This window comes from Syzygium oleosum, unplaced genomic scaffold, assembly GCF_021117445.2.
Source record: "Syzygium oleosum isolate NSW1041296 unplaced genomic scaffold, Sole_v2.1 Sole_v2.14, whole genome shotgun sequence".
NCBI classification, from domain to species: Eukaryota; Viridiplantae; Streptophyta; class Magnoliopsida; order Myrtales; family Myrtaceae; genus Syzygium; species Syzygium oleosum.
In genome coordinates this window covers 9213307-9227896 of record NW_026607498.1, presented here as the reverse complement: position 1 = coordinate 9227896, position 14590 = coordinate 9213307, and the positions used below count along the sequence as shown (strand labels likewise).

Sequence of the window (14590 nt, the reverse complement as noted above, 5' to 3'; positions counted from 1 at the left end):
TTAGGACTTATTTGCACTTTTTGAAAGTTTTAGGACTCAATTGCATTTTTGTGATAAGTTTTAGGACTTCTAGTGCACTTATCCCTTTTATTTAGGCTGGTGCTTGGCGGTGGACTAGACTAGAGCAGTATGACAAAACACAACCACTAATGGACGTTTTTGCTTAGCATCAATTGAACTCATTTGGCGGTGCATCATGAGCTTGGTAGTCTTGAGCTTATCAGTTGCATCTCTGTATTTCATACTGTGTCATCTGAGCTTGTCTGTTGTGCCTCTGTGTTCGTATTGTGTTATGTCCTAGTTAAAGTTTCTCACTTCTAAAACCACAAATCAACTAAGCCATAGGGTTACAAGTTAGGGTGCTCAAAAGGATACCCCAAGAAGTCGATAAGTACACGTGCTATGTATCTTCTTGTCCTGATTTTTGGCATGGTGGTTGTGTTATACTATCATGTCCATGGAAAATTTAAATGGGGACTTCACAAAATATGGTTTTTGCAACTCTGAAATCAATGTGCCCAGAGTAACAAGACTATTTTGGCTGATGCAAAGTTGGAAGTCTTAGAAGCCGTCAAAGCCACAAGCTCATAAGACGCTTTCTAAAAGCCGGCTTCGAATAGAATCGTCGAACCCTCGTGTTGGCGCAGCTAGTCGGACAAGATCCAGCTTAGGAGGTTATCCATTCAAATTCCATTAACTGCATGCAAACTACTTTAGATTAGGGCCACTCACATAGATCAAAAGCCCGGATTTAGCCAGCTCATGAAACTTACAGAGGGTTCCATAAACTTCCAAATAACCGGTCTTTGCACTCGGATTCCTAGATTATAAAAAAACGTGAAAAAAAAAGAAGAAGAAGAGAAAAGAATAGCAACCTATATAAGGAATTGCCAAACATTTTGAAGGAGTTAAAACGCAGGGCAAGCCTTTGGCCCACACTTTTCCTGGCCTCTGTCCCAAATGCTTATGTTCTTCCTAAAAGTTAAGAGTTCATGTTGCATCATTTCGATCCATGCGAGTCTAAGCTAAGCCCGTTTAAAACATAATTCTGTGGATTTCTCGTTTATATATCGGGCTTAATGGGCCTGTTGGCCTAGACCGGGTCAACCCGATACCATCTGCAAAGATCCGTTGACCTCCGTCTACATCACCATTGTCAGTCGTCTTCGAAGTTTCCGCCAACTGAAAGCCCCATGAAGGGTGGGACATGTCACAGTGACGGGTGAGCTCCTTTGATCCTTTCGTTTGTTTCCTGCCATAAATGAGGGACAGCCCTTGTTCTTCTTCGTTGACTCGATGACCTCTCCCTAAAGAAGCTTCTGTTTGGCCAGGTCCAGTCCTCCCCTACCTCCGTCTACTTTCGTACTCTGTGACTCTGTCTCTGCCTGAGCCTGAGACCGCCCTGTTCTTTGTCCGGTCTTCGTAGTATACAAAGGCGTCCTTCGTTGTTCTTGGTGTGTTGCGTTCAAGCTCTTTGGCTCGCGAGTTCTTCTTCCTCTGTTTTTTCTTTCTTTTTTTGCAGAGGTGATTGAGCTTCGCGGCCATGGCGTCTCAAGAGCATCTGGAGAAGCTGCAAGCCCGTAAGAGTTACAGGAATTTCTGGCACGCTGACCTCATGCGTACCATTCCAGTTGACACTCCCTGTATGGTTCCATTCTCTGCGTCTCTCTGATCACATACGTGGTCTTTTCAGAAAAGGAAACGAATGTAATGCGTTATCTGATTTTCTTCCTTGTCTCTGATGGGGTTGCTCTGTTTCTCGTGGCATGTGATCACAGACTGCTGCTTTGCCTTTTGGTGGTAAGTTGTTCTCAATTTGTTGCTTTGAGATGATTCTTTAAATTTTTACTGAAATTGACTTTGTTTCAGTGTTTCCGAGAAGTGTAGCTTTATAATTAGAATGTTGTTAGGGCTACGACATCATGGTCCATCAGAAAGCGGATGTTATGATGAAAATTTCACAGAAACATGGATTTTCAGTAGAAAAATGGGAAAACGTACGGTCTACATGTTCCCTTCCGAACTATGGATTGAGCTAAGGTCATTTGATGGCGTTTTTCTGCAACTTTTCTTCAACAATTAAATAAAGAGAGAGGAGAGAGAGTGAAGATAATCATTCTGAGTCATGTCCATTTATTCAGTAACCACACTTTCACCAAAAAGCACATTTCGCGGTGACCCCGCAACCCAAGCATTTTCGGGAAGTTTGTCCATTCCAGAACATGCTTCCACAAAAGCATGTAACTTCATATAGACAAGGTTCTTACGTGGTGTCGGACGATGTCGAAATATGGTAGATCTTAGTGGTTCTATTCCTTTACCTTTCGCACAAATGACGCAATATTATACTCTGGTTCTAACTTCTAAGGATCCGTAGGGTACTAACTTCAAGAGGAACATGTTCATCATCAGCGTCAATGCATAACTGAGATAACTTTGAACTGATGGAACTTCACAGTTATCGCTAGTACTTATCCAAGAGATCTCCAATTAAATATCAACACCCCAATGGAAACTATTTCTGGGTTCGTGTATTTCGTGTAAATCTTTATTCCTAGTGTTATCCCGGAGGAAAACATATCCAAACCGTGACACATCATAGAACCACATCTAGGAGAGTTCTGCTAAGACATTCTCTGACTGTAGAATTGCTGGATTATCTCATGCTGGTGTTAGCAGTGATCAATGCGTGCGATAGAGGTTTTGGCAGCTGACAGTGGGTAATTGAAAGCATTTCTTGTAGCCAATTGCAACCGATGTTTAACGATCTTTAACATGAATTCGACATTTTACAGTCATCTTTGTAGCTTCATTATGCTTAAATTGTGGACTGCATTATGCGATGAACAGTTCTGCTGTCGACATCCAGCTAAATTTTAAATTTTTTTTCTCTGTCGCAGTGGACCATGTGCTTCGTACTTGCTCCGGAAAAGAGCCCTTTACAATGACATGTCCAGGTAATGGATCTTTGTGATTCACGTCATTCTCTCATACTCACTTCCACGATCTTCTGGTGAAAATATGATCTTTTGTTCCGTCTTTAGATATGTGTGTTGCGCTGGTTACATGCCCTGCAGTGGAAGGTGCGGAGAAAGTCGGCATCCCGAGCTATGCCTCGCCACTGAGGTACCATTCAAACTTTTGGGGGTTCTGATTTCTTCCCCTGTTTTTGTCATGTCAATCCCTGATTCCATCCCATCTCAAGTGCTCGCAATCACCGATTGTGTTAAGATCTCACAACTTCACTTGTTGTAAAACCAATGGCGATGATATTTTTCTAATTAAGTAATTGCTGATCTCGCTGGTTTTCTCATCTCTTCTAGTTGATATCCATGGTGAACAGCTTATCGCATATGTCATGGAAAATTTCATTTTCGATTTTGTGAATTCCTTCATTGTATCAACTCCGGATGGCCAGGTCTGCTGCTGCTTTGGAAATTCAGTGGCCTCGACACGCTTTCTCTTGCAAGATGAGTTCAACATACAGACCACTCAATGCGACAATTGTATCATCGTAAGCTCTAACCTGTGCACAATCATAAAAATGGAAAGTAAATTCATTATGTAATCTAGCCCTTTTGATCATTAGCGTGTTCTGATGATGCTCAGGCCACCATGATCGTCCTCCAACAAGTTGCCTGCGTATTTTCAATCATAGCAATGATATGCGGAAACAGCGAGATTCGACAGGCTTCACAGATACTTAGTTGTTTGGCCGACATGGTTTACTGCACGTAAGTTCTACCATCTACTATTCCCGAACATTACTGAAACTAATTTAACCACTTAGTCCGTGGCTTATGCCGATTTTCCCGTTCTCTTCTCGCAGGGTTTGCGCGTGTATGCAGGTATGTCGCGTGAATCGCGATGCAACCTCACATCGTTACTGAACATGCATTTTGCCATTTGTGTTATTAACCTTCTGGTTGCTAACCGAGACTGCGAGTGCTTGCAGACTCAACACAAGATAGAAATGGACAAGCGAGACGGCTTGATCAACGATGGACCAATGACCATGCCTGGATTTCAGCAAATGTCGCGCCTCGACCAGCGGGTGCCTCCCTCGGCCGGTTACTAGCCGCCTCAGCCTGCGTACCGACACCCCATCCCAACTCCAGCTACTCGAGATAAAACCTTTCTCAGCTGTCCCCTGATGCAGATGATGCAATCAAAGTTATCTTCCTCACAATTTCAGATATCAAATTTAGCTTCGTATTCGTGTGGGAGCCATCGCTCTTTTTCACTTGGATTTGTATACGGACATTCTTGATTCGTGTTCTACTGTAGGGAAGAACAATGTTATACGGTTTGTATTCTCTCAGGCGCGGTCCGTTTCTTTCAAAGAGATGGCTGTAATGGGAATAGCTCTTGCTGTGTGTGCCAATGAAATACAAGTGCATCTCTTCGTGTCTTTAACAACAAACTTGAATAGAAAGCATGGGGATGACAGAAATCGATCGTTTCCTGAGGATATCGGTAAATTTTTAATCGATGTCGATAAGTGTCGACAATCTGATGGAAGAAAAATGACCGATGACTATTTTTTCAGAAGACTTTATAGAATCCTATCAATATTTTTATGAAATTATCACATTGCTTTTACAATTTGCAAATCGGTTGAACTTATTAATGCTTCGAATTTACCAACTCTTATTAGGGGTGATCGGTTCTTGAGTGGACAGGTTCGAGACCTGGAACCTATCTTGTTAAAACCCGTTCCTACTTTTTGGAACATGGAACCTACTCTATTTGTTTTGGATTAGATCCTGGAACTTAACCTATTTGTCCAGTTCATTTCAGGGTAAAGAACCGGTTTCTTTTTTTGTTCTTCATGTAACGAAAAGACAAATAGCAGTTATAGTAAAATAGCATGAGCAATAAAGCAATTCAAAGTAAAATATCGATACAAAACAGCAAAAAATATAAAATAATAAGGAAGTTAATCTCATTTAAGAAAAATAAATCATCTTCTTTCAACTTCATAATAACATGTTTGAACCGGTTCCCGAGTGGGTAGGTGCATTCAGCACTCAGAACTTGAAATCTACCCGTATAGTACAGGTTCCAAAATTTGGAATCGAGAACCGAATGTTTCCGTTGGAACTGGGAATCAAGCTTGTTTCCATGGGCGGTTGGTCTAGTTTCAGGGTAGAACTGAATCAGTTGCACAGCCTTGACTTTTTTATAAACTAACTTTTGTCAAATCAAATTATCAACTAATTTTGGATTATTAACTCCCACTTGAGTTACTTACCAACGTTTAAATATTTTTTTAAATATGCCAACTTCCGATTTACCAAATTTTTTTTTTCCTTTATTGAGCAACCTCTTACATTTGCTAACTCTTTTAAGAGGTTACCAACCCAATCAGCGTGACTCGCCGACTTGTCTCTCATTAAATTATCACGTAGAGTTGGGTCTTGTTCTCATTTAAGTTACTTACCCACATTTATTTTTATTTTTATTTGCTAAATTTTTCTATTGTTTACAAAACTTTTATTTGCATTTCTTATCAACGCCTTAGGCTTACCAATTATTTTAAAAATTATCAACCTTAATTAAAATGAATTACCAACTCCCATTTGAGTTATTTACCAAGCTTACTTTTCTTTTAATTACTAATTTTTCTTATTTATAACCAAAATTGTTTACCTTTTTCAAATACACCTTAAATTTGCCTAACTCTTATATATAAAAGGGTTGATACCACGAAAAACCCTAACCCAGTACACTTGTACACATTTACCCCAAACTATTTTTTACCATAAAAAACCCAGCTGGTACACTTCGTGACAATTTTACCCCAAACATACTACAAAAACCTAAACAGACACATGTGACAATTTTACCCGAACTAATTTTTAATATTTTTTATTTTTTTGAATTTTTTGAATTTTTCTTTTCTTTTCTTTTCTTTTTTTTTTTCCTTCACCTTCAACCTCGGCGGCGTCCGGCGAGGCAACCTCGCCGGAATCGGGCGAGGCGACTCTCGCTGCGTCGGGCGAGGGCCGTCCTCGCCTCGCCGGAGTAAGGGCGACCTTCGCCCGACTCGAGCGCCAGGCGGCCCTCGCCGACGCAGGCGAGGGTCTCCTCGCCAAATCCGGCGTCGGGCAAGGACCGCCCGACGCCGCGAGGCGGCCTTCGCCAAATCAGCAGGCGGCCCTCGCCGATCCCGGCGAGTCGCCCTCGCCCGGATCCGGCGAGGCGACCTCGCTCTGCGTTGGGCGAGGCGCCTCGCTGAGTCGGGCGAGGGCCGCCCTTGCCCGGGCGGCGAGACGGCCCTCGCCCGACGCCGGCGAGGCGGCCCTCGCCGGCTTCGGCCTCAGCCGGCCGCCCCCCCAGAGCCAGGGTTTGAAGATGAAAAAAAAAAAAATAAAAATAAATAAAAAATCGAAAAAATTAAAAAAATAATATTAAAAATTTAATTCAGGGTAAAATTGTCACATATATACTGATTTGGGGTTTGTGTAAGATCGATGTAAAATTGTCACAGCAACTTGCCAAGGTGGTCAAAAAATAGTTCAGTAAAATTGTCACATGTGTACCAGATTTAGATTTTATGGTCAAAAAATAATTTGGGGTAAATATGTCACAAGTGTACCAGTTTAGGGTTTTTTGTGGTATTAACCCTATATAAAATAACTATCTTTACTTAAAGTGATCTATTGAATTCTCTCTGATTAAGTTATCAATTTATTATGGGTTAACAACTCTCATTTAAGTTAATTATCAATGTTTTTTTTAATTACACTCCAGTAAAATGCTCATATGTAATGAGTCTAAAAACACATACTGTTTACAGATTACGCACACTGTTCAGCCACCAAAGCTTGTAACTTAGTCATTAGTAGTTCAACTATCGCAGGCCCAAACTCTCATCTCATTGCAACATTTGAACGAGCATACGTTATCATCAATGAACTCATCTGCAATCTAAACAAGCAACCACAAGAGAAACAAAGGACCAAGACTGATGAAAGAAAGAACTCATTGTCGCCAATGTTCAGAAATTTCCATTTTCCGATCAGCATTACCAAGAGAATGAGGAAAAATCATCAATTGGGGATGATGTCGATTGGCTGAATCATAGAGTTTCTCGAAATTCCGGATCGAAAGCATAAAACTGTGAAATTTGGGTGGCTGCCCATAGCACCTCGTTCATGGTGTCGTCAACGTAATCCGGCACCAACGGCTTGCGGCCAAGCGGACATGTGCACTGGTCGTACGCCATCCAATGGTTGAGGCAGCCCCAATGGTATACATGACGGCAATTCTCTAGCTGCCGGATCTCGTCGTCCCCCTCGAACTCCTCCAGGCACACGGCGCAGCTCTCGGGCGAGCCAGCGAGGTCCGAGAATCTGGCCGTGGGCAGGAGGAGCTCCCGTATAAATGGAGTGGCGACAGAGCCCGATTCGGGTACGGAAGCGGGCGGGCCAGGGAAGCTCGCAATGCCGGGGCCGAGAAGGCCCAATAGGCCCGAAAAATGCAACAGAAAGGAGATGAAGGCTTTAATGGAATGGACGAGGAGTCTTGGCAAGAGAAAGTCTGTATAATTCACTGGGAAACCCATGAATTTCCTCAGAGAGAGAGAGATAGAGATGGTAAGTTGGATATATAATGCACCGGTGGGGACTGGGGAGGGAGTCTTGGCAACATGAAGTTGGAATGACCGTTGCATCGGTTGTCTTAGGTGGGAGGTTTTCCGGATAGGTTCATGTCTTGTTTTGGTGTTTAGCAGAGTGTGTTAATGGTGTTGCCATTGGCTTATTAGCTGTTCGAAGAGAAAGAACATTTGTTCTTATTAGAAGAGAGGGGGGGGGGGAGAGAGAGAGAGAGAGAGAGAGAGAGAGCATTCTGTCCATAAATAAAACGTTTGAATGGAACATACCATAGATTCTAGAAATGGAAAATTATTTTATGTCGCGCCTTAACTTCTATCAAGTTTTGAGGGAATGACACGGTCACCCTTCAATAAATAATAGACGAAACCCTAGAAAATGAAGACCGGAAAGGCTTGTGTTATTCCCAAGTTGCTAACGTCGTTATTAAAACAAAAATTCAAGAAAACGAATTGGCAAAAATCATCCTTCCTCGACGATCTCCGTATCGTACCGGCAATGCGACAATGAAATGGGGGTGTGCAGAATGACAGCTGAAAACGGTGACTAATGCCACTTTTAGGGGATCAAGTAATGGATATGCAATTTTTATGGAAGATGTGGATGAAAATCAATGAAGTGCAATATTAACATCAATATATACACCGTCAAAAATCCATGCACATATCAAAACTAAATTGCTCATGTCAAGAACCCTACGATCATAATTCGTCATGTGACGAGGCCTGGAAAACCCATATTAGCTATGGTTATTCTGCCGTGAAAGTCGCATTAGCTGTTATTAAGCCCGAAAATCATATTGGCTATGATTAAGCCCCAAAACAAAACCGATCTATGTACATGTTCATATCCCAGCATACCTCGTAATCTCATCACGCGTAGGTTGACGATGAGCATAAACAAATAACATAGTTCCACGATGCCGACAATACAAACATCACCAAAAGGAACTATTTCAGATAAGCCTTTGAGTCTGTCTTAGTTGAACTCCTAATGACTAAGTTACAAGCATTGGCGGCAGAACAGTGTGCTTGATCTTGGACAGATACATTCTCAGGAACAACATCTCGTACACCACATTGTACTAATGATACGTCGTATGCTCATTCCGCACGAGCTTTTGTCTCTCGTTTTCTTCCTTCTTGGGGTGCCGCCGAGGTAGGGTTTTCTTTATTCGTATCCGAAAGACAGGGTTCAGAACAATAGAATGCAGCCAGTTATATCCTCAAGATGATTGTATGTTGTCCAAAAGAGCTTACACCAACTCCAATGCATTCGTTCAGAGAACGGCGCACACCGAGTCGATCGTCTTCATAGACGCATGTAAGAGCAATTTTATCTAGAGATCATAGTGTCCAAGATCTCTGGGAGATGTGTGCAGTTATATCTGTGAATCCAACAATCATATGATGCCAAAAGGCTAAGGATGTTTCTCCAGCATTCTCCGAAAACAACAGAGGAAATTCGAGACGGCGATGACGAGGTCACTCGTCGGGAAACCAAAATGACAAGGAGAAGAGACGAAAAGCTCTTGTCCAGTGTGTGAGATAAGCCAGCGAGAAAGTGCCAAAAGGATTAAAGAGGCAAAAAGAAATGTTGTTCTAGAAATAAAAGGATAATCCCCCGAAAAATTTCAAACATTTTCTCGTGAGATATCAATACCCTAAATTTTATCAGTGTCTCCAATGCTCCAAACTAGTACCTTTGTCCCGGAAATAAACTTTCGTGCAACTTCAGGACAAATTTATACTACATGCATCTCCAGATGTGTAAGTTCTTTCAATAAAAATGAAAATAAAAAGGTTAAAGGAGAAAATGTTTCGACCAAAAAACCAAAAAGGAGAAAATGTACCTCGAATAAATCTTGCGGATACATGAGAGCGATGTAATTATACTCTTTACTCACATAACAATTGGTCAAACACAAATCTTTAAACTCAATGGCAATAGGTTAAATTAGGTTACGAAGCGACTTCGAAATTCGACCTATTCAAGATCACCCGTTTCTCTCAATCCGATAACAAGTTTACAGCCATTCTAACAGCTAGCCGATACCGCCTCCTGCCGTCGTTTTTTTAATTAAACTCAGATAGGATCGCAACAATACCGAATAGAGGCATGTGGCTAATGGCATTGCTCGTCCTTTGAGTATCCGAACAACCTTGATAATTACCGGATTATGCGAGCCGTGTTCCTCAGTTGGCCTCAAAAGGAATTGGAAATGGAAAACCTGACTAATCCGAAGCACGAAAACGTAGGAAAATCATCCAACAACTGAAGTTTTTGTCATCTTCCCAAAGATCAAGACATCAAAAAGGAAACTTCTTTGAGAAAAAACAGCTTTCTGGTTAATTAGATTACTACAAGCTATAGCCGGTGTCTCCATGATACTGATACTCCTCGTAAAATTCAGGGACCCCAGAAGCAGCCCAGAGCCTCTCGTTGATCGCCCCCTCCACATCGTCGGGCACCACCAGAGCCCGGCACAGCGGGCACGTCCTCCGGACGAACCCTATCCAGCGGTCCAGGCAGCCCCGGTGGAACACGTGCCGGCAGTTCAGCGGCCGCCGGATCTCGTCCTCCGCCTCGAAGTCGTGCAGGCAGACGGCGCAGGTGCTCTCGGGCGGGTCCTGGCCGCTGTCGGCGAGGTCCAAGAACCTGACCACCGGGAGGAGGTCGCGCATCATCGTCAGGGACGGCGAGACCGGGGAGCAGCGGGGCTCGGGCTCCCGGAGGGGGGTCGGGTCGGGGTCGGGGAGGTCGGGAAGGCGGAGGAGGAAGTGGATGGCGGCCCGGAGGAGGGCGAGGAGAGAGAAAGTGCGGAGGAAGAGGTTTGGAAGGAGGAGGTCGGTGTAACATACTGGGAAGCCCATGTTTTGGGGTGGGTGTGTCTGGAGTGGGAAATATATGTGCAGCTTAATATATAATAGCATGGAGTGAAAGAAAGGTGTGAATAATTTCATTTTCTTTTGAATATTTAATAAAAGGGCTAATATTATGAAAAAACTTTAAACTGATACACTTGTGATAAATTTACCATAAACTAATTTTTTGACTATCGAAAATCTCAAACTGGTACCTCCGTGGCAAATTTACTCTAAAATAATTTTTTGAACGCAAAAAACCCCAAATTGAAAAATTTACTATCCGTTAATTTCAATTAAATTGGATCAATTCCACGAAAAAACTACAAACTGGTACACTTGTGATAAACGGAGAGTAAAACCCAAAATTGGTACACCCATCAAGTGTCACGTTTCATCCAATTCAGCAATTTGACGATAAAATTTAACAAAAATTAAAGAAAGGTAAATTTGTCTCAGGTGTACCAATTTGGGGTTGGTGATCAAATAATTAGTTTTAGGTAAATTTGTCACATATATATTAATTTGAAGTTTTTCATGGTATTAATCCTTAATAAAATACTCCCATCTAAACTATTTCTTAGCCCAATGTAAGTATGGAGTGAAAATTTTCATGTGGTTTTTTTTATTAAAGCCCGTTATTAATTTTCACATTTTTCAAATCACTGCACTTATACATTCTTTTGGGATTATTTGCATCCGGAATTACATCCACCTATATGATAATGATTCTCTATCCTTATTTAATGTTACTAAATAAAATATATGAAAGAAAAAAAATTAAAAGAAAAGATCCTTCTATTCCGCTTCACTTGTTTCCCTTTCGTGACTTTGTTTGTCCTAATTCTTCTTATTAATAATCATTTTCATTTATTAAAAACCAAACTTTGATTCTCTAGATTAGCATCTAATATCGTTCGCCTTTTTTCATTTTCTTTTTAAAAATTTCTCATTTTTTTTGTCGTGGACCATTAAGACAATCTTGTTTATTCTCAACTTATTTTTCAAAAGGGCCAATAATGGACCATTTGTGTGTTTAAATATTCTAATGCATGCATTAGTCCCGACTTATTGTGGATTTTGACATAAGATCTATTGCTTAATTAGCTAGATTGATGCCCAAATTTTATTTAAAAAAGAGGCGAACCTCTCTATATAAGTCGTTTGAGCGTACATAATGATCATTCTATATAAGCTTGACGTTGCGGAAATGAGACCGCCCGCATATTTTATGTACATATAATAACTCCGTCTCCTTGGGCAGGGACATAGTTTCACATCGCCCAGGTGTGTGCAGGCGATATGGTGTATAAACCTACTTCTGCGAGGGTCGAGGCCGCTTAGGGCCTTTAGGCTACCCTTTCGGGAATTACCTTAGGCCTCCATACGCATCATCTGTATTCCCCGAGCATATGAGTTTAGTCCGATTCCGCGGAATGTGAGACCGTCTAGACCTCTTCTTCGGTATGCCTTGGACCTTTATGTACGCATCTTCTCGTGACTTTAATCTCACTCATAATTTATTTTTTTCCCTTTGTCCTTGAGTTTTTGGCTCATAAAAAATAGGAGGCCCAAAAAAAGAAAAAAATTAAATTGAAAGAAAGGGGTGTCGTGTCGTGTTCACATTACTGTTCACTCGTGTCTCATTCCCTGGGCTCTTTCTTTTCTATTTTTTGCGCTTTTACAGATGGATTATGTCGTCTTCTTGTTGTACAATTTTGCTTTTAACCTATGCTTCCATGATGCAAAATGTTATAATTTTTATGACAAACAAACGGGAAAAAAAAGATATTTTCCCCCGTAGTGTAAAATAAGAAATAACCTCAGGGAATTCTTTTCTTTTAGGGTTAATACCCCGAAAAGCCTCAAACTGATACACTTATGACAAATTTACCATCCATTAATTTCCATTAAATTTTTCTGTCAGATTACTGAGTTAGACAACACGTGACAGATAATTGATGTACCAGTTTGGGGTTTTACCCTCCATTTGTCACAAGTGTATCAGTTTGTGATTTTTCGTAATATTAATTTAATTTAACGGAAACTAACGGAGGGTAAATTTATCACAAACGTACCAGTTTATGGATTTTTAGTGGTCAAAAAATTAATTTTGGGTAAATTTGTCATAAATGTACTAGTTCAAGGTTTTTGGCGGTCAAGAAATTAGTTTAAGGTAAATTTATCACAAGTATACCGGTTTGGAATTTTTCGTGGTATTAACCATTTTTTTTACGAGAAACATATGGAATTATAGAATCTACATAGTTCGATACAATAACTACAATAATTTATATACACATTCACAGATGCAAGTAGATAAAGAAAAGAGAGAGAAAAAAAAAAAAGAAAGGGGGTGGAAATTGAATTTCTTTTTTCCATTATTTAAGCTCTAAAAACAACGTTTGGTGGATTGATTTAATTTGCTTAGATTATTATTTTTGTCCTAACTTATCAAAAAAAAAATATGATTATTTCTTTTATCTTCTTTTGCAGGCGCATGTAAGCAAAGCCGCTTTTCCACTTAATATAAGTGGGCACCCGTGATGTGCATAATCAACCTGTTTCCCCATTAATCAAAGCACTAATTACAGATTAATAACTATTATTATTAGGTCAAAGTGTTCCATTTTTAAAAAAAAATTTCCTAAGGAAAAATAATGGCGTTCGTGCACTGCATCTGGTGTTGATTGTCAAACAGTTTCCGAGCTGCTTCCGCTACATTAGCTTACATTGAAATGGGGCAGAAAATCATAGATTATTTTGGTGGACCCAATTGTTGACTAGGAGGTCACGTTTGTGTTAAAGCAAATCGATCGATTAATGGGTGCCCTCGCGACTTTAATATCACGTTTGTCAAGTCGGGGTTAGTTTCAATCGCGTCATCGATCCGATCCTTTCCAATCGAGTTTTCGAAAAGATGGCGATTGGAAAGCCCGTTTATAAGTACGGCAGAACAATCTCAATCGGGGCATGCGTTTTTCTCCGTCCCTTCCCGATCAAAGAAAAACATGTCTCTACCCTCCTCCATATAATCTCGCCGAGTGGGGTTCCGGTACGATTCTTACAAGTAGATAGATGTTACGATCATGGATATAATCGCTGCATCCCATCGGCGGCCCCTCCCGGCTTTTTCCGAACACTTCGGTTCGAGATGGACAGATCGAGTTTGGCACGCGAGAACCGGCTCTCGGAACGTAGCACGCATCTGCCAAGTTCTCTGCTGCTGTTTTGTTTCCAATTACTTTTCTAAGCAAAGCACGTTCCACTTGGCCTATACTTTATCAGAATCAAATTAAACTAATGTCTCCCTTTCCACGTACGATCATCAATGGTTCTTCCTACAACAAAAGAAGAAGAAGAGCCCGACCTTGTCCCTCCATTTACGACCTCATGTTCGTTCTAACACAGCCCATCTTGTCAGAGCTTGTCTCTGACTCACGCAGCCATGCTACTGACAACAGCAAACATTGCTAGATCTTCATCCAGAAAACGTTGTTAACGACAGCATTAGTGCGTGTACTCTTGTCCCCTAATGAAGCATTTAACAAGAAGAATGCGATTCCCAGAGAAGCCCAAACAGCTCATTGCTTTGGTAGCTTTTGCTTCATCTCCACGTTTTGATGAACAGAAGGACACATGTGTCATTCGTATTTTCATCGCAACTGTTGGGAAAATTCATAAATTATTTGCCCCAAACGAGTCGCAACAAGCGAGCAGACACCGTGATCTTCTTCTGATTGATCTTGCGTTAGGGACTTATTGTTTGGCTCCTCGTTTGGAACCTATCTTGTGTCATGGCCATGAGACCCGAGCATCATCTCATGCATCTCCCCATCGATTTTCAAATCGATATCACCCCCCAAGAAAGATGCATTTTGATTGAGAATGATGGCTTCTTCTGGTTGTTCATACGAAAAAAAAAAGTTATAATAACTCTCCTTCGAAACTCTGTCAACCAATTATTTTCTTCTGATGTGACTAGAAGGAATCTAGACAATTTCCAATATGAACAATATAGTTTGCGTTGGGACATCGATACATTCATCAAAATGCAGTTCTTGGAGAGGTCCAACAAAAGGGCGTTCTCAAAGCTAACAAAGGGAA

The 14590-nt window shown here is 41.1% G+C and overlaps 3 protein-coding genes across 3 annotated transcripts; 1 reads left to right on the top strand and 2 right to left on the bottom strand.

Moving 5' to 3' along the window:
• Window positions 1-1288: 1288 nt before the first annotated feature.
• On the top strand, window positions 1289-4423 carry LOC115664491 (uncharacterized). The gene is made up of 8 exons (XM_030586420.2): window positions 1289-1643; window positions 1779-1800; window positions 2901-2957; window positions 3045-3126; window positions 3419-3514; window positions 3610-3734; window positions 3830-3848; window positions 3956-4423. Exons 1-8 carry the CDS (start codon window positions 1544-1546, stop codon window positions 4076-4078), a joined length of 624 nt encoding a protein of 207 aa, XP_030442280.1. The 5' UTR covers window positions 1289-1543; the 3' UTR covers window positions 4079-4423.
• A 2457-nt stretch (window positions 4424-6880) lies between these two features.
• Window positions 6881-7921, bottom strand: LOC115664490 (brassinosteroid-responsive RING protein 1-like). The gene has a single exon (XM_030586419.2). The coding sequence runs from the start codon at window positions 7676-7678 to the stop codon at window positions 7085-7087; it is 594 nt and encodes a 197-aa protein (XP_030442279.2). The 5' UTR covers window positions 7679-7921; the 3' UTR covers window positions 6881-7084.
• A 1953-nt stretch (window positions 7922-9874) lies between these two features.
• On the bottom strand, window positions 9875-10527 carry LOC115692311 (brassinosteroid-responsive RING protein 1-like). The gene has a single exon (XM_030619115.2). The coding sequence runs from the start codon at window positions 10490-10492 to the stop codon at window positions 9980-9982; it is 513 nt and encodes a 170-aa protein (XP_030474975.1). The 5' UTR covers window positions 10493-10527; the 3' UTR covers window positions 9875-9979.
• Window positions 10528-14590: the final 4063 nt, after the last annotated feature.